The sequence below is a fragment of the Hoplias malabaricus genome, chromosome 6 (assembly GCF_029633855.1).
Source record: "Hoplias malabaricus isolate fHopMal1 chromosome 6, fHopMal1.hap1, whole genome shotgun sequence".
Classification (NCBI taxonomy): domain Eukaryota; kingdom Metazoa; phylum Chordata; class Actinopteri; order Characiformes; family Erythrinidae; genus Hoplias; species Hoplias malabaricus.
Window position 1 is genome coordinate 41,158,989 of NC_089805.1, and position 27,786 is coordinate 41,186,774.

Consider the following 27,786-nt stretch of genomic DNA (forward strand, 5'->3'; position numbering starts at 1 on the left):
CGGCTGAATCACTTGCGTCTCGCTCCACAACCCAGTGCTGGGAGGTTTTACACCCCTCTGGCTGACACTTGGTGTTGAGCATGGGGCCCTTGGGCTTGTGCAGCTGCTCCAGAGTTACTTGTATCATTTCACGTTATTCAGAAAAGAGTCTCGCGCTGTGTATAGTATATAAAAGTTATATATGGTGTCTTTAAACCACTGGATTTTAGAATATTATTGTCACAGTCCAAAGAAATATATATCTCCAAAATGGCAGCTTTTACAGGAGAGGGGGAAAATCCTTCTTAATCTGAAAAGTCATTTTGGAGCATGTCTATTGGTCCAGTCATCATTACATTTTCACACAATGTGTAGGACAGCTGTGTTCAAATGATACAGTGAACGTAGACTCCACAAACATGGAGATCCATGCTTTTAGCAGTGTTTGCCGTAGAACACTCATTGTTTACTTTCTATAGGTGTCCATTGTATACGTGTATGGCGTCCTGAGTCTGACTTCATTGTAGTGGTCAATATTCAGTGCCCATAAACTGACCAACACTAAACCCAAGTACCCAGCCATCACTTATTGGATCAAATGCCTCATTTACTTCATTCCTCTATTGGTTGGTGTCTATTCTCTAGGTCTTACTTTGAGCTTTCCCCAACATACAGTTACTGTCCACTCTCTGTTCAGTTTCTGAGCTCCTCACCTTCCTCAAAGGTCCACTCTAACAATATACAGTACCAGAGTGTTGCTGCAGTGTCCATCAGCACCACTCCACTCCTATTGCCATTGCTCAGTGTCTGACCATAGGGCTACTGTTGACCAAGTGTTATTGTTGTGGTGGGCCATCCTCAGCACAGCAGTGTCATTGAGAAACAAGGCTGTGTGTACAAGCGTCTGAGAGTGTTCCCCCGCTATCTGAGGCTGAGAGTGTTCCACCTTTCGAAAATGTCCAGTCTAGAAACTGACCACTGCTAGAGGCTAGAGGATTGCTCACACCAACTGCACCTCAGCAGATGGGCTACAGCAGGGGCATGTGACACAACTCTAATCCTCGAGGGCCGGTGTCCAGCAGAGAGGGGTCTGTTTCCTGCTTAGACACACCTGATTCAACTGTCCATTCCTTGACCACAGTTCCCTAAAGAAAACGAGACAGCAGTGTGGACACAGTAAGGTACAGTTATGTGAACATGTGCTTGTCGTTTTGTGAATTTCACCCTGTTTTGGGAATACAGTAAACATTTAAATGTGTTTTTGTAGTTTTTTTCTTGGGTGCTGCCGCTCCACGAAGTTGACACTGCCCCGCGTCGTCGGCTCACGCTTGGCTTTTAAAGGGAATGAGAGGAGCTAATCTGATTGGATAATGCCCTGACACCACACCTGCTGATCACGCTGGATTAGTGCACTGCCGCCTGTCACGAATATAGCAAACAACATTAGTGCCCTGAATCAAACGTGCCTGCGCCACTGTCTTTTGACTTACTGCAACCCTTAGGTGTCCGTGGAAATAGGGCAGTGATTAAAGTTACGTTTGATCGTTTTGTGGGCGGCAAAAAAAAAACATAACAGTTGGTCAGTGGTCATTTACACTAGTGGTAGTCAGATCCTGATTCATTTCTGATTCTTTACATTGTCACCACTGAAGGGACCCCCCCCCCCCCATCTCTCTCTCTCTCTCTCTCTTTCTCTCTCTCTCTCTCTTACTCTCTCTCTCTACTCTTATCCTGTCTGATCTGTGCAGTGTGGGACTGAGAGGGGGAGTGGTGTATATGCTTTTCTGGGTGAAGGGAGCGCTCTGAGAAAGGTGTGAAATGTCAGTCACTCATGAGGATTAAAGAGCGTTTTAATGGAGAACAGAGCCGTGGGAGATGAGGGCTGACTCTAACCTTTTTATTGCAGTGTGTGTGTGTGTGTGTCTGTGTGTTTGTGCGCTATTGATTGGTGTGAGCTGCTGCTGCTCCTGGGCTTTCAGTGAAGGGTGAGGATGTGAGGCTTGTGTTTGAGTTTGGAGTGTTGTTTGGTGTTTGTGTGTGTGTGTGTGTGTTTGGGTTTGAGTGTGTGAGAGGGTTGGAAGGGGTACGTTTGTGTGTGTGTGTGTGTGTGTGTGTGTGTGTATAGGCGCAAGTGCGTGCAAGGTTTTAATGAGTTAGCAGTGTTCATTTGTTTGATTTGACACGCTGTCATAGTTTGTGTGTGTGTGTGTGTGTGTGTGTGTGTGAAGGGTGTGAGTGAGAAGGTGAGGGCTCTAGACAAGTGTGAGAGAAGTGAAAAGTGGATGGGAAAACGAGCAGCAGGATTTCTCTCTCTCTCTTTCTTCCTCTCTCTCTCTCTCTCTCTCTCTCTTCCTTTTTCACTCTTTCTTTTGCTATCTCTGCTCTGTCTTTCACCTCTCTCTCTCTCTCTCTCTCTCCTCTCTTTCTCTCTCTCTCTCTCTCTCTCACTCTCTCACTCTCTCTCTCTCTCCTCTCTCTCTCTCTCTCTCTCTCACTCTCTCTCTCTCTCTCTCTTTTGCTATCTCTGCTCTGTCTTTCACCCCTCCCTCTCTCTCTCTCTCTCTCTCTCTCTCTCTCTCTCTCTGTGTGTGTGTGTGTGTGATTACGGTGTGTGTAATGCATGCAGGCTTATTGGATTGTGGTTTTTCGGGCTTTGGTTCATCCCGCAGACGTCTGGTCACGTACGGAGCGAGAGCGCAGCCTCAAACTCAGACGTCTTGGCGATTGTGGAGGAATTAGAATTGACACCTCGGAGTTTCTCTTTGAATCTGCAGATTTAGCCGCATTAACACAGGAAATCTGTCATGGCGGGAGAGAGAATCCTCTTCTGCCTGACAGCTCCGGCTCTCAGCCTCACTAAACCACTGAGTGACTGACTGTACACACACACACACGCTCATGGCCACAGACACCCCCCCAAAACGCACACACACATATGTCAAGGTGTGGGGTAAACATATGTCTCCTATGTCTTTGTGTGGGGACAGCTGGAATTAAACCTCGGAAATTTCACTCAGTCACACGGACATCAGTGAGCTCAGGTCCTGATGCTGTACTCCATCGCTCCAGAGAACACAGTTCCACTTCTCTACAGACCCCAGTCTTGTTTTTAAACCTTGGCTCCTCACAGTAAGGGCTGAGATCATAGTAATATATATATATATATATATATATAATGTATAATTCAAAATACTATATGTACACCCCCCCCCCACATACACACACACACACACACTCATCATCATCAGCAGTTCTGGTGCTTGTCCCCTTAAGTCAGAGATTTGCATCAGCCAGTCAGTCACACTTTCAATTCAGGACCTTATCAGTGTGTGAACGCGCCGATCGAAGAGTCAGGAGATTGTCTACTGTCACTCAGTCGAGAGAGAGAGAGAGAGAGAGAGAGAGAGAGAGAGGACAAGTGAGAAAGAGAACGAGGGACAGGGAGTGTGTGAAATATTTTCTGGTTTGGGTGTAAATGGCGGCGAGGCTGTTGGGGTGGTGACCTCCACTCACACCTCTCTTTTTGTGTGTGTGTGTCTGTCTGTCTGTCTTGACCTCACACTCATTGGGTTGCAGATAGAGCTCGTTTGCAGAAGGTGTGAAGATTAAGAGAGAGAGAGAGCAAGAGGTGGAGAGGGAGTGTGTGTGTGTTAAAGAGAGAGAGAGAGAGAGAGAGATAAAGGAAGAGCTAAAGCGAGAGAAAGAGGAGAGGAGGGTATATGAATGGTTGCCTGGCAACAGAATTAGGCAGTTTTCAGATTAGGTTCCAGTCAAAAGAAGCGGCGCTCTGCCTTCTGTTAAATGTCCTGAACACAGCCGTCACCTGCAGGAACAGTATGTGTGTGTGCGTGTGTGTGTATCTGTGTGTGTCTGTATCTCAACATAATTCAGACATGAACTCCATCACCCCAGAAAACACAGTTCCCCTGCTGCACAGCCCAGTGCCTTTGACAGTTTCACCTCTCTGTTCATGCGTGGCATTGGGCTTGTTGACCTTACACTCCTGTGCAGCTGCTTCAGAGCGTCCCGTTCCCGTTCTATTGGTCAGTATATTTCTATGGAGATTATAAAAACACACATGCGTGCAGGATTCACTCTTTTGAAGAGGCGTCTGTAAACTTTAGGACATGAAGAGTAAACGTGTTTTATTTCTCCCTGAGGGTAAATCATGTTTATTAGCCACAGAAACTAATTTTACGTGATATTAATAGACTAATAATTAAGAATAATTAAGCCCTGTATAAGCCCAGAGTATATCTGCTCTGTATGAAGTGTGAAGGACAGCTAAAGTGTTCAAATGATGCAGTGAATTAAAAATCCACAAAATGGAGATTTAAAACTGAATTCAATGAGACACTGAAGCTGTGTATGCTTCATTGTGTGTGTGTGTGTGTGTGTGTGTGGGGGGGGGGGGGGGGGGTACTGTTAGGGTAAGAGTTAGTGTTAGGGGTTAGTGTTAGGGTTAGGACAGGGGCTAGAGTTACTGTTGTAGTGGTTATGTGTGTGTGTGTGTGGGGAAGTGGGGTACTGTTAGGGTAAGGGTTAGTGTTAGGGTTAGGACAGGGGCTAGAGTTACTGTTGTAGTGGTTACGTGTGTGTGTGTGTGTGTGTGTGTCAGAATAAATGTAATATTGATGTGGTAACTTGTAAATATGAATATGAGTTGTTTTTATGAATTAATAAGTGGCTTTCTGAGAAAAAACACTGAACAGAACCCAACACACAGAAAAATTCAGCCGCAAAAACTCGAGGAGACGTTTATTCCCACTGCGCATTACAGAAGATTATTTCCTTTAGCTGTGGACCGTGGACACATTCTGCTTGTGAAAGTCGTTACGGATTCATTAGCACAGAAACACAGCAGACCGCCCAGCTACTGACCATCAGAACCGTCCAAGGTGGAGTTACAGCCGTTAACACATTAACATTGTACATTCAAAACAATCCCAAGAGAAACAGGGATTAATAAAGTGAGAGAGGAAAAGCACTGTGTGTGTGTGTGTGTGTGTGTGGGGGGGGGGGGGGTGTAGAAAAGAGGAAGTCTTGGGACAGCCAAGGAATGACAGAATGAGAGGAAGAGAGACAGAAACAGAGAAAGACAGGGGCAGGTGTGAGAGACAGGGATCAACAGCACATGTCAAGTGAGAGAGAGAGAGAGATATAGAGATATAAATAATGTCCCTGTAGGAAGAGAGGAACAGACAGTCCCACAGCCAGAGAGAGACAGAGAAAAAGAGACAGGGGAAAGAGAGAGAGAGAGAAAGGATGAGAAGATGAAAGAGAGGCAGAAAGCATGAGGAACAGACGGAGTGTTTGATGGAGAGGGAGATAAAGAAGAGAAATGAGAAAAAAAGGACAGTTATACCCAGGGAATTAGAGTGTGTGTGTGTGTGTGTGTGTTTCGGTCTTAACTCGAAACTTAAATACATTGTTCTTAAAAATTTGTAGTTTTCATTTGCTTTTTGCTTTTTTAACGTTTAGGAACGACTCTAAGAACAATAGACAATACCTATTTTACCACAAGGGAACATAGTTCTGGGTCTTATTGAAACATCTATGACCTGCTTTAGTCAAAATACCACAAGGTTTAAACCCCACAGCTCCGTTCTCCCCTGTTCAGAACTCATTTACATCTCATTTACATGTAGCACGCCCTGATTGGAGCAGATGTTGTGAGAGTGAGCCAATGAAATGATGGAATCCTGAGGATCATCTGTGACTGCACTGCTCCCCCTACTGGTTGAATTTTGTAACATTCTGTAACGTATAGTGTTCATACGTCTTTAAACGAAATACAGAGTTGGCGTAGCGTGGTTATATCAGGGAACGTGTAAAAGAAACATCTCCAGCAGCTTTGATGAATGAGGCATGAGTGTGTCGCTTGAACCTGTGTGTTCTGTGCTGTGGATCTGATAGAAAATCCGAATTAATATCTGAGTGATAAATGCCTGCCGTGGGTTGGGATGAGTTGTGAGTTGCAGCAGAAAAGGCTGAGTTACAAACGGCCGACAGAAGAAAACAACAAAGGGTGTCTTCAGAAATCTCACACAAAATAATGCAGACTTTCTTTAGAGAATATCTGAGAAATTTAAAAGCTTTTTTTTTTTGGGGGGGGGGGGGGGGGGGATTTTCTTCTGAACATTTACGTGTTTATTTTAAAGGGGACATAGTGACAAAGTGAACACAGTCCTGGGTCTCAATGAAACATCAGAAAATTAGAATTAGAATCAGAATCACTTTACTGGCCTGGGGCTGTAACCCAATGTAACCCAATCCGTGCAGTGAAACACACATGTACACACACATTAGTGAACACTAGGGGGCAGTGACCACACGTGCCCGGAGAGGTGGGCAGCCCTAGGGGTTACACGCCCAGTTCCCTAACCACCAGGCCACTGCTGCCCCCCAGACCTGCTTTTGTCAAAACACCACAAGGATCAAACCCCACAGCAGATAATGAACCATGTTTCTGTCTTAAACACGTCATCCCTCGTAAGAGTCTAACCTCAGAAATACGGAACAAAACGCATCCCAAATCTGTTCTGTGGGACAGTCCTGTATTTTACGGCATAGTTGCCAACCCCAGTTGGAACGCTGCTGTGAAGAATTGATGGCATTTAGCCACAAGAGGATTAGCGAGTTTGGACACAGTGGTTCCGGGTCTGAGGAACTGAATGTCTGTGTCCACAGTGGGTGCACCTTAAAGTAGTGGAAATCACTCACTGGAAGAAGTGTCCACACACCTTTAGAGGCCGCAGGTAGAGGCTCAGCCACACGGCTCCAGGGTCCTGTGGTAGTGGGTTCAGTCCCCGCTGTGTTCTCCCTGTGTCCGGACCCACCATGACCTGGAACCGAATGAAGTGGATACAGGTGATGGATGAACAAATTAAGAAATGATTGATTACACAGAAAGATCTAACCTCTCAGAGTTCGGCCCAGGGACCTGAAAAACAGAGAGAGAGGGAGTTAAGTGTTATGCCTCAGGTGGAGATCTTGTCCTTTTCATGCTTCTACACTCACATAAGCGCCTGTCCGTCAGAGTGTGTGTGTGTGTGTGTGTGTGTTATCCCTGCACTGCAGCAAAGTGTTTCCATCAGCTTCACTCTCACATAACAACAGCAACTACAAGAAAAAACCACGTCCAGCACTTCTCTCTCCCTGCAGACAGAAATCCTGGCGTTTATCTGTGCTCTTTTCTTTTTTCTCTTTCGTTCTGTGGTCCTGTCTTCAGAGCCGAGCTCAACCTGGACTCCTTTTGTGTTTGGACGAAACGCGCTGTGACTCGTGTACTCATCCGTGGCCCTCGAGAGCGGCTCCATTCTTCTGTGGAAAAAGCCACAGAAATTGCTTTTCCATTGTGGCTGCAACGCTCTCTCTCTCTCTCTCGCTCTCTCTCTCGCTCTCTCTCTCTCTCTCTCTCTCGCTCACTCGCACACACTCACACACACACACTCTCGCTCTCTCTCAAATCCAATTAAGTATGCACTATAGGTATGACAGGTTAAAGGACCTGTGTTGCCACAGCTGTACAGTTCCAGCTGATGTGAGTTATCATTAATATCTACATGAATAGCAGCTGTTTATGGAGGAAACGGCAGAAAAATTCAAAGTAAGGTGTTCTAAATACTACATATTAATATTCTGCTAATCTATCTATCTATCTATCTATCTATCTATCTATCTATCTATCTATCTATCTATCTATTCAAAGTTTGAGGCAGATACATCCTGTCTTCTGTGGGCAGCCAGCATTTTTAGGGTAATTTAATGGTCAGTTTATGGTCAGTCTTTCTGTACTTTGATAAGGTTTTAATTTGTTTATGTTCCTTTTTAGGTAATTCAGATCTGTCAATATCTATTCCGAAGCTCTCTCTCTCTCTGACGCGCTCACACACACACACACACACATACACACACACACACACACACACACACACACACAGATACAGTGCTTTATTTGGATTTAACATATAAAATATAATATCATATAAAACCCAAATAGTGGTTCAGACTCATTACACAGTTCATAATTAAATTCACAGTATGCATTTCTCATGGAGACAGATGACAGCGTCTTCTCCAGATAAACAGACTCCCTATAACTGCAGAAACAGAGCAATACTTCACTATGTGCTTAGCCTTCTTCTTTCCCAGTCCTACAGTCAACACACACACACACACACACACACACACACAGCCTGTGCCAAGCCCTAAACTTCTAAACACCAAGGCAGCTACTTTACATGAATAGCCACTCACATTAAGAATCTCCATCAGTGGCTGATACTTTAGGACTTTAGAGGTGTAACACAACTCCTTATATCCATCATAAGAGCATCCAACTTCCACCATCACCACACTCCTCCTCCCCTCATTAATCAGAACAATGTCAGACAGTTACTTAAAACGATCTGTGAACTCTTCTGGTTCAAGGACAAAAACCACTCTACTTTAACCCTTTCATTCACATGAATTACCGTTTGTAAATGACACATACAGGGGTTGGACAATGAAGCTGAAACACCTGTCATTGTCCTGTCCTGAAGGCGGTGCCGTGTATCAGGACGACAATGCACCAATACACACAGCAAGACTGGTGAAAGACTGGTTTGATGAACATGAAAGTGAAGTTGAACATCTCCCATGGCCTGCACAGTCACCAGATCTAAATATTATTGAGCCACTTTGGGGTGTTTTGGAGGAGCGAGTCAGGAAACGTTTTCCTCCACCAGCATCACGTAGAGACCTGGCCACTATCCTGCAAGAAGAACGGCTTCAAATCTCTCTGACCACTGTGCAGGACTTGTATATGTCATTCCCAAGACGAACTGACGCTGTATTGGCCGCAAAAGGAGGCCCTACACCATACTAATAACTTACTGTGGTCTAAAACCAGGTGTTTCACTTTCATTGTCCAACCCCTGTAAATGCAAACTCCTTACTTATTAAATGTACTATTCGGTCATGTCTAAGAATATAAAGTCCTCTAAGAGCTGGACAACCGTTCATGACGTGTGCTACAGAGTCAGCCTCTTGATTATCGTGCAAGAAACAATAGGTTTTATGTTGTAACGGATACCAAAGAGACAGATTATACTTTGTAGGTAACACTTGGAGGCGAGCCTTAGCTACAAAGCTCAGGAACTGTTCACACACATACACACACACACACACACACCTGCAGATCCGATTAGTGCAGGAATGGCCCAGGTTTATTGAATTCATTCAGATCAGTTCTGGGTGATAGTGTGTAATGCCAGTGTGAGCAGGAGATAGAAGAAGTGTGTTTTGCAGGAAGCGCGTGCACACACACACACACACACACAGTGTTGCACCCTGACTCCAGCAGTGGAGGATTGTCCTAGATTTCCCACTCCCCATGATTTCTCTGTCTAGCTCCCTTTCTCTCTCCATCTCTATCTCCAGCCCTCTTTCTCTTTCCCTCTCCCTCACTCTCTCTTTCCCCACCCCCCACCCACGTCTTTCCCCACCCCCCACCCACCTCTCTCTCTCTCTCTCTCTCTCTCTCTCTCTCTCTCATATTACAGGGTCCTTTTAAGGAGTAGTTGAATTGTAAATGTTCCCAGTTTACACAATATAATTTCACTTACTAGAATTAAATTATGTTTTAACCTGTCCATTCAGTAACTATAGTATTTGTAACATATATATGGGTCTTCCACATGATGGCAGCCATGTTTATTCATTGTCAGTGAACGCTTATTCAGTTCAGGGTCGCGGTGGGTCCTGAGCCCACCTGGAATAACTGGGTGCAAGGCAGGAACACACCCAGGAGGGGGCATCAGTCCTTCACAGGGCGACACACACTTACGCCTGCAGACACTTTTGAGTCAACAGTCCACCAACGTGTGTGTTTGGACCGTCTGAAAAAGCACACACAGACACAGGGAGAACACGCCAAACTCCTCACAGACCGTCAACCATAGTGGGGCTCGAACCCACAACCTCCAGGTCCCTGGAGCTGTGTAACTGTGACGCTGCCTGCTGTGCCACCCCTGGTAGCCATGTTTAAAACAGTTTAAATATTTTTAGAACAGAATCTCTGACACATCCAGGCCACTGGTGGACAGTATTTACAGATGTTTCAAAACATGTAGAAAAATCATTGGGAAAAAATGACTGATTGCTCCTTTAAGCACAATATTTTTACAGTCACTTGTGAAAGAGAGAAAGAGAGAGAGTTGTGTGTGTGTGTGTGTGTGTGTGTGTGTGTGTGTGTGTGTGGTGTACATAACTATAGGTCCTAGACTTTCTAATGAATGCTTCCCTTCACTTTAAGGTGCATCTGTATGTGACCGTGGTGTTGAACTGTGCAGTGTGTGGACATTAGTTGCTGTGTATTGATGGATTTATTTGCTTTGTGTTGATGGGTTTAGTTACTGTTTATTCATGGGTGTAGTTGCTGTGTATTAATGGGTTTAGTTGCTGTGTGTTGATGGATTTAGTTGCTGTGTGTTGATGGGTTTAGTTGCTGTGTATTGATGGGTTTAGTTGCTGTTTATTGATGCGTTTAGTTGCTGTGTATTAATGGGTTTAGTTGCTGTGTGTTTATGGGTTTAGTTGGTGTATATTGATGGGTTTTGTTGCTGTGTATTGAAGTGGGGTTTAGTTGCTGTGTATTCATGGGTTTAGTTACTGTGTGTTGATGGGTTTAGTTGGTGTGTATTGATGGGTTTAGTTGGTGTGTAATGATGGGTTTAGTTGGTGTGTACTGATGGGTTTAGTTGCTGTGTATATTGATGGGTTTAGTTCCTGTTTATTGGTGGGTTTAGTTGCTGTGTATTAATGGGTTTAGTTGCTGTGTATTGATCGGTTTAGTTGCTGTGAATTGATGGGTTTTGTTGCTGTGAATTGATGGGTTTTGTTGCCGTGTGTTGATGGGTTTAGTTGCTGTGTATTGATGGATTTATTTGCTTTGTGTTGATGGGTTTAGTTACTGTTTATGGATGGGTGTAGTTGCTGTGTATTAATGGGTTTAGTTGCTGTGTGTTGATGGATTTAGTTGCTGTGTGTTGATGGGTTTAGTTGGTGTGTATTGATGGGTTTAGTTGCTGTTTATTGATGCGTTTAGTTGCTGTGTATTAATGGGTTTAGTTGCTGTGTGTTTATGGGTTTAGTTGGTGTATATTGATGGGTTTTGTTGCTGTGTATTGAAGTGGGGTTTAGTTGCTGTGTATTCATGGGTTTAGTTACTGTGTGTTGATGGGTTTAGTTGGTGTGTATTGATGGGTTTAGTTGGTGTGTAATGATGGGTTTAGTTGGTGTGTACTGATGGGTTTAGTTGCTGTGTATATTGATGGGTTTAGTTCCTGTTTATTGGTGGGTTTAGTTGCTGTGTATTAATGGGTTTAGTTGCTGTGTATTGATGGGTTTAGTTGCTGTGAATTGATGGGTTTTGTTGCTGTGAATTGATGGGTTTTGTTGCCGTGTGTTGATGGGTTTAGTTGCTGTGTATTGATGGATTTATTTGCTTTGTGTTGATGGGTTTAGTTACTGTTTATGGATGGGTGTAGTTGCTGTGTATTAATGGGTTTAGTTGCTGTGTGTTGATGGATTTAGTTGCTGTGTGTTGATGGGTTTAGTTGGTGTGTATTGATGGGTTTAGTTGCTGTGTATTGATGGGTTTAGTTGCTGTTTATTGATGCGTTTAGTTGCTGTGTATTGATGGGTTTAGTTGCTGTGTGTTTATGGGTTTAGTTGGTGTATATTGATGGGTTTTGTTGATGTGTATTGAAGTGGGGTTTAGTTAGTGTGTATTGATGGGTTTATTTGCTGTGTATTCATGGGTTTAGTTACTGTGTGTTGATGGGTTTAGTTGGTGTGTAATGATGGGTTTAGTTGGTGTGTAATGATGGGTTTAGTTGGTGTGTACTGATGGGTTTAGTTGCTGTGTATTAATGGGTTTAGTTCCTGTTTATTGGTGGGTTTAGTTGCTGTGTATTAATGGGTTTAGTTGCTGTGTATTGATGGGTTTAGTTGCTGTGAATTGATGGGTTTTGTTGCTGTGAATTGATGGGTTTTGTTGCTTTGTGTTGATGGGTTTAGTTACTGTTTATTGATGGGTTTAGTTGCTGTGTATTAATGGGTTTAGTTGCTGTGTGTTGATGGATTTAGTTGCTGTGTGTTGATGGGTTTAGTTGGTGTGTATTGATGGGTTTAGTGGCTGTGTATTGATGGGTTTATTTGCTGTTTACTGATGCGTTTAGTTGCTGTGTATTAATGGGTTTAGTTGCTGTGTATTGATGGGTTTAGTTGCTGTGTGTTTATGGGTTTAGTTGGTGTATATTGATGGGTTTTGTTGCTGTGTATTGAAGTGGGGTTTAGTTGGTGTGTATTGATGGGTTTAGTTACTGTGAGTTGATGGGTTTAGTTGGTGTGTATTGATGGGTTTAGTTGGTGTGTAATGATGGGTTTAGTTGGTGTGTATTGATGGGTTTTGTTGCTGTGTATTGATGGGTTAGTTCCTGTTTATTGGCGGATTTAGTTGCTGTGTATTAATGGGTTTAGTTGCTGTATATTGATGGGTTTAGTAGCTATTTATTGATGGGTTAGGTTACTGTGTGTTGATGTGTTTAGTTAGTGTGTATTGATGGGTTTAGTTACTGTGTATTGATGGGTTTAGTTGCTGTGTGTTGATGGATTTAGTTGCTGTGTGTTGATGGGTTTAGTTGGTGTGTATTGATGGGTTTAGTTGCTGTGTATTGATGGGTTTAGTTGCTGTGTATTGATGCATTTAGTTGCTGTGTATTAATGGGTTTAGTTGCTGTGTACTGATGGGTTTAGTTGCTGTGTGTTTATGGGTTTAGTTGGTGTATATTGATGGGTTTTGTTGCTGTGTATTGAAGTGGGGTTTAGTTGGTGTGTATTGATGGGTTTAGTTGCTGTGTATTCATGGGTTTAGTTACTGTGAGTTGATGGGTTTAGTTGGTGTGTATTGATGGGTTTAGTTGGTGTGTAATGATGGGTTTAGTTGGTGTGTACTGATGGGTTTAGTTGCTGTGTATTGATGGGTTTAGTTCCTGTTTAATGGTGGGTTTAGTTGCTGTGTATTAATGGGTTTAGATGCTGTGTATTGATGGGTTTAGTTACTGTGAGTTGATGGGTTTTGTTGCTGTGTATTGATGGGTTTAGTTGCTGTGTATTGATGGGTTTAGTAGCTATTTATTGATGGGTTAGGTTACTGTGTGTTGATGTGTTTAGTTAGTGTGTATTGATGGGTTTAGTTACTGTGTATTGATGGGTTTAGTTGCTGTGTATTGATGGGTTTAGTTCTGTTTATTGATGGGTTTATTTGCTGTGTGTTAATGGGTTTAGTTGCTGTGTATTGATGGGTTTAGTTGCTGTGTGTTGATGGGTTAAGTTGGTGTGTCCTGATGGGTTTAGTTGCTGTGTATTGATGGGTTTAGTTGGTGTTTATTGGTGGGTTTAGTTGCTGTGTATTAATGGGTTTAGTTGCTGTGTATTGATGGGTTTAGTTGCTGTGAATTGATGGGTTTTGTTGCTGTGAATTGATGGGTTTTGTTGCTCTGAATTGATGGGTTTTGTTGCTTTGTGTTGATGGGTTTAGTTACTGTTTATTGATGGGTTTAGTTGCTGTGTATTGATGGGTTTAGTTGCTGTGTGTTGATGGATTTAGTTGCTGTATATTGATGGGTTTAGTTGGTGTGTATTGATGGGTTTTGTTGCTGTGTATTTATGGGTTTAGTTGGTGTGTGTTGATGGGTTTTGTTGCTGTGTATTGATGGGTTTAGTTGCTGTGTATTTTGATGGGTTTAGTTGGTGTGTATTGATGGGTTTAGTTGGTGTATATTGATGGCTTTAGTTACTGTATATTGATGGGTTTAGTTACTATATATTGATGGGTTTAGCTGTTGTGTGTTGATGGGTTTTGTTGGTGTGTATTGATGGGTTTAGTTGGTGTCTGTTGATGGGTTTTGTTGCTGTGTATTTTGATGGGTTTAGTTGCTGTGTATTGATGGGTTTAGTTGGTGTGTATTGATGGGTTTAGTTGGTGTGTGTTGATGGGTTTTGTTGTTGTATATTGATGGGTTTAGTTGTTGTGTATTGATGGGTTCTGTTGCTGTCTGTTGATGGGTTTAGTTGGTGTGTATTGATGGGTTTTGTTGCTGTGTATTGACGGGTTTAGTTGGTGTATATTGATGGTTTTAGTTGATGTGTATTGATAGTTTTAGTTGGTGTGTATTGATGGTTTTAGTTGGTGTATATTGATGGTTTTAATTGGTGTGTATTGTTGGGTTTAGTTGGTGTATATTGATGGTTTTAGTTGGTGTGTATTGATGGGTTTAGTTGGTGTATATTGATGGGTTTAGTTGGTGTATATTGATGGTTTAGTTGGTGTGTATTGATGGTTTTAGTTGGTGTATATTGATGGTTTTAGTTGGTGTGTATTGATGGTTTTAGTTGGTGCATATTGATGGGTTTAATTGGTGTATATTGATGGTTTTAGTTGGTGTGTATTGATGGGTTTAGTTGGTGTATATTGATAGGTTTAGTTGGTGTATATTGATGGTTTTAATTGGTGTGTATTGATGGGTTTACTTGGTGTATATTGATGGTTTTAGTTGGTGTGTATTGATGGGTTTAGTTACTGTATATTAATGGGTTTAGTTACTGTATATTGATGGGTTTAGTTGGTGTATATTGATGGGTTTAGTTGGTGTGTATTGATGGGTTTAGTTGGTGTATATTGATGGGTTTAGTTGGTGTGTATTGATGGGTTAAGTTGGTGTAGATTGATGGGTTTAGTTGGTGTGTATTGATGGGTTTAGTTGGTGTAGATTGATTGTATATTGATTGGTGTATATTGATGGGTTTAGTTGGTGTGTATTGATGGTTTTAGTTGGTGTGTATTGATGGGTTTAGTTGGTATATATTGATGGGTTTAGTTGGTGTATATTGATGGGTTTAGTTGGTGTGTATTGATGGGTTTATTTGGTGTATATTGATGATTTTAGTTGGTGTGTATTGATGCGTTTAGTTGGTGTATATTGATGGGTTTAGTTGGTGTATATTGATGGGTTTAGTTACTGTATATTGATGGGTTTAGTTGGTGTTAATTGATGGGTTTAGTTGGTGTGTATTGATGGGTTTAGTTGGTGTGTATTGATGGGTTTAGTTGCTGTGTATATTGATGGTTTTAGTTGGTGTGTAATGATGGGTTTAGTTGGTGTATATTGGTGGGTTTAGTTGGTGTATATTGATGGGTTTAGTTGGTGTGTATTGATGATTTTAGTTGGTGTATATTGATGGTTTTAGTTGGTGTGTATTGATTGGTTTAGTTGGTGTATATTGATGGGTTTAGTTGGTGTATATTGATGGGTTTAGTTGGTCTGTATTGATGGTTTTAGTTGGTGTGTATTGATGGTTTTAGTGTGTGTGTATTGATGGTCTTAGCTAGTGTGTATTGATGGGTTTAGTTGGTATATATTGATGGGTTTAGTTGGTGTATATTGATGGTTTTAGTTGGTGTGTATTGATGGGTTTAGTTGGTGTATATTGATGGGTTTAGTTGGTGTATATTGATGGGTTTAGTTGGTGTATATTGATGGGTTTAGTTGGTGTATATTGATGGGTTTAGTTGCTGTGTATTTTGATGGGTTTAGTTGGTGTGTATTGATGGGTTTAGTTGCTGTATATTGATGGCTTTAGTTACTGTATATTAATGGGTTTAGTTACTGTATATTGATGGGTTTAGTTGGTGTATATTGATGGGTTTAGTTGGTGTGTATTGATGGGTTTAGTTGGTGTATATTGATGGGTTTAGTTGGTGTGTATTGATGGGTTTAGTTGGTGTAGATTGATGGGTTTAGTTGGTGTGTATTGATGGGTTTAGTTGGTGTAGATTGATTGTATATTGATTGGTGTATATTGATGGGTTTAGTTGGTGTGTATTGATGGTTTTAGTTGGTGTGTATTGATGGGTTTAGTTGGTATATATTGATGGGTTTAGTTGGTGTATATTGATGGGTTTAGTTGGTGTATATTGATGGGTTTAGTTGGTGTGTATTGATGGGTTTATTTGGTGTATGTTGATGATTTTAGTTGGTGTGTATTGATGCGTTTAGTTGGTGTATATTGATGGGTTTAGTTGGTGTATATTGATGGGTTTAGTTACTGTATATTGATGGGTTTAGTTGGTGTATATTGATGGGTTTAGTTGGTGTATATTGATGGGTTTAGTTGGTGTGTATTGATGGGTTTAGTTGCTGTATATTGATGGCTTTAGTTACTGTATATTGATGGGTTTAGTTACTGTATATTGATGGGTTTAGTTGGTGTGTATTGAAGTGGGGTTTAGTTGGTGTGTATTGATGGGTTTAGTTGCTGTGTATTCATGGGTTTAGTTACTGTGAGTTGATGGGTTTAGTTGGTGTGTATTGATGGGTTTAGTTGGTGTGTAATGATGGGTTTAGTTGGTGTAGATGACGGTGGTTTGTTTGTGAGGAGGTAATGTTCTGCAGGGTAAACTGAGGAAGGGAGCGCTGGACTCTGAAGCTGTCGTCGCTGATCGACTACTTTGGGGAAAACGGGGCAAATTGTGTAAATTTGATTTTTCAGCGAGCGAGGGATGACACCCAGCGGAGGATGAGTCACTGAGCCAGGGGCATGCTGGGAAATGTGGGACTGGAGCGTCTGGGCAGTTTGGGAGTGGGTATCTGCTCATGAGATCTGTTTACGACGCCTCTGCTGCTCTTTTTGCTGTTTGTTCTTTTCTCCTTCCTCTCGGCTTCTTCTCTTCTCCTTTTCATCCTGTGTGTGTGTGTTTTGCTCTGTCCCTCCCTCTCCCTCTCTTTTCACATCCATCACACTGCTCACTCACTCGCCTCACTCTCACGCTCTATCTCTCTCTCACACACTCACTCTTTCACTCTCACACACTCTCCTCACGGCTCTCTCTCTCCTCTCCTTTAACACTTTTCTCAGTTCTCACTCTTGCCAATCTCTGCTCTCTTCACTCTGCCACCCCCCCTCTTTTTTGTTGCTCAGTCTCTCACTCTCCATTTCTTTTTTCTTCTCATATTTTCACACTCTTACGCTCTCTAATATTTTTTCTCTGTTCCAGTGATCTCATTCTCATTCTTTCTCTTTCTTTCACTTACTTAATCTGCTCTCTCTCATTTTCATTCCTCCACTCTCATTTTCCCCTGCATTCTCACACATCCTCATGTTTTAATTTTTCTCTTCCTCCCTTTGAACACTTTCTTCCATTCCTTTGTTTCAGTCTTTCACACTCTCTCTCTTTCTGTTTTCAATCATTAATTGACTTATTAATTTTCTCGCACTCTTTTCTCGCTCTTTCTCTTTTTTCATGTATTGTCTCTGTTTCTCTCACTTTGCCCTGATTCACACTTTTTTTCTGTCTATTTTTCTCTCAGATTTCTTTTTCCACCCTGTCTCTTCCATTCTTAGAGATCCTGGGTGGCTTCACTGGTGACCGTTTCTGTAAAAACAACATAATGAAAATAATTGTCATAAAGAAATCAGTTAATTAATTCATCAAATTAAAAATATCTTAAAAATAATCAAATATTGTAATCAAATAAAAGTAAATTAGACATTCATTAAACACTGTGAAATATGGCACAATAAGCAATAAGCATTTCCACTCTTATTTACAGTGGTGATGTAGGGGTGGACTGGGTTTGATGTGGGTGGGGTTGAGTAGTGTGTAGGTGGAGTATTTATGATGAGTGTTGCTCCCTGTCCTTCAGGAGAGAGGTGCTTGGAGTCCTTTGCTGAGTGAGATTTGGATCGGAATTTTCCAGATCTGGGTCGAGGTTTTGAGTTTTTGGGTGAAGTTTTCACAAGTCGGTGTGGAGTTTGACCAATCAGAGGACTCGTTAGGCACGTGTGGAACGCTATTGGCTGAGGTCTCCTGGTTCTGTGACTGAGCGCCTCCGGAGCCGTACAGAAGGAGAGTTGTTTGGCGGTCACGTGACTCCTGCGGGCTCCAAGTAGTTCCAGGAAGCTCTAGGCGGCCAATTTAAATGCGTAGAGTCAGGGAGAGAAACTGCGTGTTTTTGGTCATTAGTCTTTAATAAATGCATTGGTTCGCAGTATTTCTACAGCACACCGACCTGTGTATGTGGTTACATATATTTTTAAAATCCACTATACAGGATTAGTGTGAAATTCTGGCGTTACTTGCCTTGTATGTATATTTTGACTGTCTGTGAGGAGTGTGGTGTGTTCTCCCTGTGTCTGCGTGGGTTTCCTCCGGGTGACTGTCTGTGAGGAGTGTGGTGTGTTCTCCCTGTGTCTGTGTGGGTTTCCTCCGGGTGCTTCGGTTTCCTCCCACAGTCCAAAAACACACGTTGGTAGGTGGATTGGCGACTCAAAAAGTGTCCGTGTGTGAGTGAATGTTTGTGTCTGTGTTGCCCTGTGAAGGACTGGCACCCCCAGAGAAACACAGAGGTTTAATCCCAAATCACTCCATACTCCCAATGTAGTGCACTACGCAAGTAATAAATTACTGAATATAGATCTTAACAATGCATTATATATTTATAATACAGCATTGTTTTTACTAAGTCACATGTGGGAACCTGAAATCTAGTGCTATCTGCATGTGTACATTGTAGTTTTGAGACTTCTGTAATTCACCCTGTAGTCAGTGAGGAGCTGTTTGAATTTTGAAAAAGATCCGTTTTCCTCATTCACACTAGAACACTGACAGCTGTGTTTTCAGAAATCTCCACCTTGAAGAACGTTTTTGGAGAACCTTCATTTTCAGTGACCTCAAACGCAGACAAAAATCAGGGGACTGGGTTTAGGGCTGAGCTCCTGGGCTTTCAGTGCTTTATATTACAGGGTGTTTTCATCACTGGATTTTAGATGGAGCCAGAATTGTTGAGCTCTGTTTTGGACCAGTATAATCAGTGGATATCGGCCTAATTCTGCCCTGCACTCATCTGCAGGTGGGATGCTCTGTGGGATGCTTCCCCCATGTTTCCCCCATGCTTCCCCCATCTACTGTAGTCGAGTTTACTGAGTGGACCCCAGACCTCACTTCCATACAGAGCAATAGACACAATTACACTCTCAAATATAATACAGCGGATTCTAATTGGGAGCTCTATTTTATGGAATTTGATTCTTTATTGCTCTTTGTGCCTTTTCCTTTCATGCATTCACTCCCAGATCAAAGCCCCCTGAGGCGCGGGTGCTCAGGCCGAGGTGTGTGCCGTGTAAAACATGCTCTAGGGCGGTGTTTTCTAGAGTGAACAGGTGTCTGTTTCTCTGAGACTTGACTTTCTTTTTGGAAGATTACAAAACACAGTTTTATCCAAATTGACTCTTAGCGGGCAGTTCTGACAGAACTGCTCCACCAGGTCCAGCTGCAGCAGTAGCCCCTGCTCTGTTGGGGACAGCAGCACCAGGTCGTCTGCACAGAGCAGGAATTTAACCTCCGTGTTGCTGAGGGTGAGTCCAGGGGCTGCAGATTGTTCCGGTAGCACCTCCGATATCGATACAGGTATTGAACAGGTATTGAACACTGAGTGAAGTGTTCAGTTCTTTTGTAGCCCATTTCACATTTGTTATTTAGATAAATATATATGGATTTAACAATGTCATATACTTTACCTTTACACCACATTTCAGAGTCTGATAAGAGTCCAGTGTCCGATAAAAGAGTGTGATTTCTCTTCTCCACTATTTCTCTACCGTCTACTTCTCTTCCCCTGTTTAGTCTCTCTTTTTCTTCATCATTCTCTCTCTCTCTCTCTCTCCTTCCTTCTCTCTACTGCCATGTAGCCCCTTTCTCCCTCCAATTGTTCTCCTTTATCCCTCTCCTTGCTGTCCCTCTCCTACCTCTCTTCTTTTCAGCCCTTCTCTCACTTTTTATCTTATAATCATGTTATCACTCAGTCTATCTCCCCTCATTTTCTCTCTTCATTTCTCTCTTACGCTCTACCTCTCCCCCATCTGTCTCCATTGTGTTCTTTATTTTCTGTGTATCATCTGCCTTTTCCCTTTTTTCTCTTGTTCACATACCGCTCTCTTATCCGTAATGTAACTCTCTCTCTCTCTCTCTCTCTGCAGGTGGAGGTATGGCAGTATTATTTGTTCTTTTGATTCTCGTGGTGCTTGACTCTCTCTCCGAGGCGGCGCACAATACAACTGCAGGTAAAATGAGAGTGTATAGTCGTGCTTGTGAGGTTTATTATGTTGTGTGTGTGTGTGTGTGTGTGTGTGTTTTCCCTAAGTGTCTCCTTTCTGTGCTTTGGTAAATTGTTCTTGTGCTGAAGTGTGGATGTGTAAATGTGTTTGTTTTAGAGTGTGTGTGTGTGTGTGTGTGTGTGTGTGTGAACCCAGTGTTTAGTGGAGCCTCTGTATTTATATTCCGTTTAGGTCTGGGCTGTTATTCTCCTCCAGAATCAGTCCGGATCTCCAAATGTAATTTCGATCACGTCTTCTCAGCCCTGCTCTAATTGGCCGCTTCCTATCTCAGACACTGCAGGCCCGGCCAGACGGCTTCAGCCCAATTGCAGCGGCTAATGAAACACAATATCAACAGTATTAGGCACCTGAAAAGCTGTAATAACCAAATGCATCATTGCCTGTGTGTTTCATTCGGCCCTCTGTGTGTTTCATGGCCTGTTGAACAGTAAAGTGCCCAGGGCTTACACACAGCAGCAGTACAAACCTATCCCCTCTGATCAAGTTATTGTCCGGATCAGTCACAACACTTTATTTCACACCGTCGCCATTTAAGAACAGCAGCTGCTGATCAGTGAGTGTTGTTTTAAAGAGCACGGAATAGGACAAGCTTTTATACGTTTTACACAGCACTGAACAGGGCTAGGGCAGGAGGGTGGGGCAGCTCCAGGGTCCTGGGTTCAATACCTGCCTTAAGACACAGGGAGAACACACCACACTCCTCACAGACAGTCACCCGGAGGAAACCTACGCAGACACAGGGAGAACACACCACACTCCTCACAGACAGTCACCTGGAGGAAACCCACACAGACACAGGGAGAACACACCACACTCCTCACAGACAGTCACCCAGAGGAAACCCACGCAGACACAGGGAGAACACACCACACTCCTCACAGACAGTCACCCGGAGGAAACCCACGCAGACACAGGGAGAACACACCACACTCCTCACAGACAGTCACCCGGAGGAAACCCACGCAGACACAGGGAGAACACACCACACTCCTCACAGACAGTCACCCGGAGCGGGAATAGAACCCACAACCTCCAGGTCCCTATTGCTGTGTGACTGCGACACTACCTGCTGCACCACTGTGCCGCCTTTTTTTAAATTAATGATTAATAATAATTATAAATATTTTTGGAATATATCAAATATTTGAATAATTTATTATAGCATGAGGCAGAGATGTTTGCACAGGAAACACTTTTACCCAGAGACAGAAATGTAAATCTATTCCTCCTCACAGAGCACAGAGCAGCTACATGGGGGGCGTACACATGGATGAAATACCTGGTCGTATTAATCACTATCATATGCGTGGGCTGATCATACACACGGTTCCCCATGGTCATAGCGCTGTCTTCATACACTGTTTGCACAGGTAGCTGCAGTGAGCAGTTATATCAAATATTTTCAGAGTACCCTCTCAGAACATGGTGAGAGCATGCCCCCTGTTTCCCTTGTGTAAATTATCCAGGACCACTGGATAAAACACTGTGTATTTAATCTGTATCTTTTCATTAGAAGGAAAAAAAACATTCTTCAATTAATGTTAAGAAAAAAATTCACAATTTAATATTATTCACACTAATTTTGGACCCATTTATTTTGGTTGCTTTTGGCTGAACTGTTCCAAATGGTGGGTGTTGTATTTGCCGCAGAGACGTGGGGGTTGCTTGTATTAATCTTGTTTGAATCCTTATAAAATTATCCAGGAAATATACAAAGGCTTGTGCACCACACCAACATCTGCACACATCCGAATCCCCATGAATGCAATATCACTTTTTTTTTAGTCTGCATAAAATTCAGATATATACACATGCACACACACACGCACACACTCCCGCTGGCCTCTCCTGGCCCCTGATGCTGGATTTGATGATTACTGTAATTAGCTGGTGACACTGAAGGTGAACTAGGCTGTAATAACAGACTGAAGCAGGCCCACTCCCTCAGTCTGTCAGAAACCTGAGGGCCCTGGAGGGAGAGTCGACATTTACGCTGGATTGGAAGTCCATTACTGGAATCAAATGTATATGCATGCAGGAAAAAACGGGGCTACATGTATCTGCAGCCATTCACGCTCTGCTATTATGCGTGGCCCTGCCGCTCCAAACTCATTTTCCCATTGTGTGACTTGGTTTAAGCTGTGTGGGGTATTCCTACGAACTAAAGGGAATGAAATATAGCCTTTTCATTCAATTACAGCGGCGGGGATGCAGTGCCGAGGGGATAGAAGTCTTTACCCATTTGTCTGAATGGCTTTTGTAAAAGACTGGCTCCTCTGATGGCTGTCACCATCGCTCTACTGGCTGCAGGCTTGATTCGGCTGTGGTTATGTTCAAAAGGCGAAGAGCGCCACCTGCTGGTCTCTGCCTTCAACACTGTCTCCAAAATGGACAGCCATTCTGTCGGTGTCCAGTTCCAGAAAAGAAAAGCACTTCTCTTTCTCTCTCAGGGGAATCCCCTCCGCCATCTTGAAGGACATTTTCATTGTAAAAATGTTCGAAGAGAAGTTTTTCACAGACTCTAAAACCCTCAGTGAATGAGTCTACAGCAATCTGAGATACAACACTAGCAACTGCACACCTTTCAGCTAGCGTTATGTGTGTTTATTTAATCATAATCTGTGGATAGAGATTGAATATGGTTCAGTAAATAACAAATAACATTCCCAGTAAACATTTAGTCGTTGATTCAACGTTGAAATAACTGAATGACTGCCGTCTAATCAACGTTCTCTTAAGGTTGAAAATGAAAGTTGAAAAGACGTCCAAACACAGACATTGAAAAGACGACTATTAGACGTATTTTGGACGTCCATTGACGTTATTAAATGGTCCCGAAATAAATTACTTGTATAAAGCTATAAAGGTTGATAACCTTGGACGTCCACTGACGTTATCGATTGGTCACCACTTAACTAACTTATTAAGATGGAATTTGGACGTCCATTGACGTTTAAAATATGTCCTTGACGGACAGACTACTTTTAGACCTATTTTGAAAGTCCAGGGACGTTCCTTGTTTACTGGGTTACTTATTGTGCTAGCCAGAGTGGTGTAAATGTGTATGGATATATCAGAATACTTTATTTAATTAAAGTACCCGAGGCTAGCTTAAAGGTATTGAGTACAAAAGATTGATGTAAATACATTAAAAACAGTAAAAGTACAAATACATAATTTACTTGCTGATCGTTTAAATATTTAATGTTCAATGAAAGTAGTAACAGAGAGGAAGATATAATGAAATGATTAAGTTTTGTACACTGTAATGTGATTTAGCTTTGTATTTGTTAATGTTCGTTGCGGTTTGTTCCTAATGTGTTCTCCCTGGGTCCGATCTTTTTTCCAGAACCAGAAAAATGTTCTCCAGCTATGTGTTCACATACAATGGCGTGGGTTGTTGTCGGAACTCATCAAAGTGGTTAATTATGACTCTTTTAAGAGGACCACACGAGAGTAAATATAAATACAAAAAAAATATTTAAAAATAAATATTGGGTAAAATTAGGGTGACCAGACGTCCTCTTTTCCCTGGACATGTCCTCTTTTTTTAGACTTAAAAAAATGTCCGGGCGGAATTTCACAAACGTCCGGGATTTTGTTTTTCTAGAGCTTACATAGAACTTCGAGAAGCGTTTCGTTCACAAACTAGTCCCGCCCTCCCCTACTCCGATTGGTTCGCTTGAGTGAGAAGGGGGCGTGGTGAAGTAGCTTAAAATCTTCTGATTGGACGGTCTGACTGTAGAGCTACCGTTATTGGTCGATAATCTTCTCTGTAAACATTTAATTGGTCAGTCTGCACGTCAGTAGTCCTTGTTTACGTCAGGCAAAGTTCATGTACCCACCCTCATCTCGAGCAGCTATGCCGAAACGTAAATGTAAGTTCTCGGATGAATTAAAAAAAGAAATTCCCATGTTTTCCCATGTGTAGCAAATAAAGGTGTAAAGGACCTAAAAGCACACATAGGTTCAGCTAAGAATACAACGGCAGCGAGGGGCGTGACCTCATCAACCCCCCACCCCCCGAGACGTGTCCTCTTTTTCACCATCTCAGATCTGGTCACCCTAGTAAAATATTGGTGGATTGGCAACTCAAGTGTCCGTAGGTGTGTGTGTGTGTGAGTGTGTGTGTGTGTGTGTGGCCCTGTGAAGGACTGGCGCCCCCTCCAGTGTGTGTTCCCGCCTGTCCACCAGTGCTCCATAGCATATCTCAGCTTGTTAGCTAAGTGGGGCTTTGGGATTAGTCTATTATAAAGAAATTATTCTTTGTATTTGTTTTTATTTCATGCCCCTTTTCCCCGCTGAGGAAGTATGTGGACACAATGACCCTATGTCTCTCTATTTTACATTTTGAAACGTATTCATCAGATGAAGTCATGTGTAATGGCCGTGTGACACAGATATAAACGGGAAGGCAAAGGCCCCCAGAGTGAGGCAGACAGACTGGACAGTCTTGCTCTAACGCTTCATTTCACTGCACTCTCTGTCTCACTGTCCGCTGTGTATTTTCAGGCTGTGCTATCATTCGTCCGCCCAGAGATGGAGGGATTAGATACAGAGGACTCACACAAGAACAGGTACACAGACATTTGAAGATGTTATCAAAACTGGACCTACGCTGCAGATTGGAATCTCCATTGTATAATCTGGAATTAAATAAATGATATTACAATATTAAGAGTAGGTACAGTACATGTCAGGCCACTCTATAAAGTCTGGGTAGCAGTACGGGTAAGTACTCTAAAATGTGGGCTGTAATTTAAAGTATTAGCTAAGACTTGACCTAAAATATACGTTCATAGATACAGAGGGAAAAATAAGTATTTGATGCACTGCCAATTTTGCAAGTTTTCCCCAACTACAAGGAATGGAGAGGTCTGTAATTTCTATCATAGGTTCACTTCGACTGTGAGAGACAGAGAAATCACGTTGTATGATTTTTAAATAATTAATTAGCATTTTATTGCATGAAATAAATATTTGATACAATAGAAAAACAACTTAATATTTGGTACAGAAACCTTCCTGTAGTTTGCACACACTGCAGGAGGGATTCTGACCCACTCCTCCATACAGATCTTCTCCAGATCTTTCAGGTTTTGTGGCTGTTGCTGGGCAACTTTGTGTTTCAGCTCCCTCCAAAGATTTTCTATTAGGTTCAGATCTGGAGACTAGCTCGGCCACTCCAGGACCTTGAAAAGCTTAGCTGCCCTGGCTGTGTGTTTCGGGTCATTGTGAGGCTGGAAGACCCAGCCACGACACATCTTCATTGCTCTTACTAAGGGAAGGAGGTCGATGACCAAAATCTTGCGATACACATGACCCCATCCATCCTCCCTTCAATACGGTGCAGTCTTACTGTCTCCTTTGTGGAAAAGCACCCCCAAAGTATGATGTTTCCATCCCCATGCTTCACGTTTGGGACGGTGTTCTTGGGGGTGGTACTCATCCCTCTTCCTCTTCCAAACACGGCCAGTGGAGTTGATACCAAAAAGCTCTATTTTGGTCTCATCTGACGACAGGACCCTCTCCCATGACTCATGATCATCCAGATGGTGATTGGCGAACTTCAAACGGACCTGGACGTTTGCTGGCGTGAGCAGTGGGACCTTGCGTGCCCTGCAGGATTTTAATCCACGACGGCGTAGTGAGTTACTAACTTACTGGTCCTAGCTCTCTTCAGGTCATTGACCAGGTCCTCCTGTGTAGTTCTGGGCTGATTCCTGACCTGTCCCAGAATCATCCTGACCCCACGAGGTGAGATCTTACATGGAACCCCAGACCGAGGAAGACTGACAGTCATCTTGTGTTTCTTCCATTTTCTAATAATTGCGCCAACAGTTGTTGCCTTCTCACCAAGCTATTGTCCTGTAGTCCATCCCAGCCTTGTGCAGGTCTACAGTTTTGACCCTGGTGTCCTCAGACAGCTCGGTGGTCTTGGAGATGGGGTGTGATTGATTGAGTGTATGGACAGGTGTCTTTTTTACAGGTAACAAGATCAAACAGGTGCAATTAATACAAGGAATTAGTGCAGAATAGGAGGTCTGTGAGAGCCAGAATTCTTGCTGTATATTTAAATGTATATGCAAATTAATTATTTAAAAATAATACAATGTGATTTTCTGGATTTTTGTTTTAGATTCTGTCTCTCACAGTCGAAGTGAAGCTACGATAAAAATGACAAACCCCTCCATTCCTTGTAGGTTGCAAAATCAGCAGTGTATCAAATATTTATTGTCCTCACTGAAGATAGATTGATGGGTAAGAAAAGTACTAAAACAAAAGGGAGAAATATGGCACATGATCAACTACACTTTTTAAAAAAACCTTTTCTTTCTTATATTTTAATATAATTTAAATTGGGCTGATGAAGTGTCATACTTAAATATGTTTGTATCTTATATCTTTATGTTGCATCTTTATGTTGTATCTTAATGCTTTGCTATTTCTTAAACATAATTGAATCACCTAATGTTAATTGTGTCAAAATTATGACAAATGACCAATGGGTATTACTTCAAATAAAATGTACTTTAAAAGTTACATTTTGTTTTCATTTGTTGTAAATGTTTTTTTTTTTTTTTTTGTAAAGCTTTTTAGGACTTACAAGGTCTTTCCTACTAGCAAAAATGTTCTGCATGTTTGTGTAATCAAATAAATTTTTCTTTTATAATTCTACAACTGTATTTAATACGATAAAAAATAATTACTGAGCTGAAAGCAATGTTAGATGTGTCCACACTGATGAACAGAGCTGTAATTCTAATATAACTCTCTCTCTCTTCCTCTCGCTCTCTCTCTCTCCCTCTCTCTCTCCCAACATCTCTCTCTCTCTCCCACCCTCTCTCTCTCTCTCTCTCTCCCAACCTCTCTCTCTCTCTCTCTTCCTCTCGTTCTCTCTCCCACACTCTCTCTCTCCCAACATCTCTCTCTCTCTCTCTCCCACCCTCTCTCTCTCTCTCTCCCCACCCTCTCTCTCTCTCTCTCCCTCTCCCACCCTCTCTCTCTCTCACCCTCTCTCTCTCTCTCTCACCCTCTCTCTCTCTCTCTCACCCTCTCTCTCTCTCTCTCTCCCACCCTCTCTCTCTCTCTCCCACCCTCTCTCTCTCTCTCCCACCCTCTCTCTCTCTCTCCTCCCACCCTCTCTCTCTCTCTCTCCCTCTCCCACCCTCTCTCTCTCCCTCTCCCACCCTCTCTCTCTCTCTCCCACCCTCTCTCTCTCTCTCTCCCACCCTCTCTCTCTCTCTCTCTCCCACCTCTCTCTCTCTCTCTCTCTCTCCCACTTCTCTCTCTCTCTCTCCCACCTTCTCTCTCTCTCTCTCTCTCCCACCTTCTCTCTCCCACCCTCTCTCTCCACCCTCTCTCTCTCCCACCCTCTCTCTCTCCCACCCTCTCTCTCTCTCTCACCCACCCTCTCTCTCTCTCTCTCTCACCCTCTCTCTCTCTCTCTCTCTCTCTCCACCCTCTCTCTCTCTCTTTCTCCCACCCTCTCTCTCTCTTTCTCCCACCCTCTCTCTCTCTCTCCCACCCTCTCTCTCTTTCTCCCACCCTCTCTCTCTCCCCCACCCTCTCTCTCTCCCACAA

General features: G+C 42.7%; 1 protein-coding gene and 1 pseudogene across 2 annotated transcripts in view; one reads left to right on the plus strand and one right to left on the minus strand.

Annotated features, from left to right (window-relative positions):
* The window catches only part of gabbr1b (gamma-aminobutyric acid (GABA) B receptor, 1b), a 209,313-nt gene that overhangs the window by 32,003 nt on the left and 149,524 nt on the right, over nucleotides 1–27,786 (plus strand). The window contains exons 1-3 of one of the 2 annotated variants that reach the window (XM_066673695.1): nucleotides 16,578–16,668; nucleotides 20,065–20,148; nucleotides 24,715–24,779. In XM_066673695.1, coding sequence (XP_066529792.1) covers nucleotides 20,073–20,148; nucleotides 24,715–24,779 — 141 coding nt within the window. In that variant the 5' untranslated portion in view covers nucleotides 16,578–16,668; nucleotides 20,065–20,072. Of the gene's footprint in view, nucleotides 1–16,577; nucleotides 16,669–20,064; nucleotides 20,149–24,714; nucleotides 24,780–27,786 lie in introns of those variants that run through there. The other variant, XM_066673693.1, reaches the window with a different exon arrangement.
* On the minus strand, nucleotides 25,542–26,842 carry LOC136699380 (uncharacterized; annotated as a pseudogene).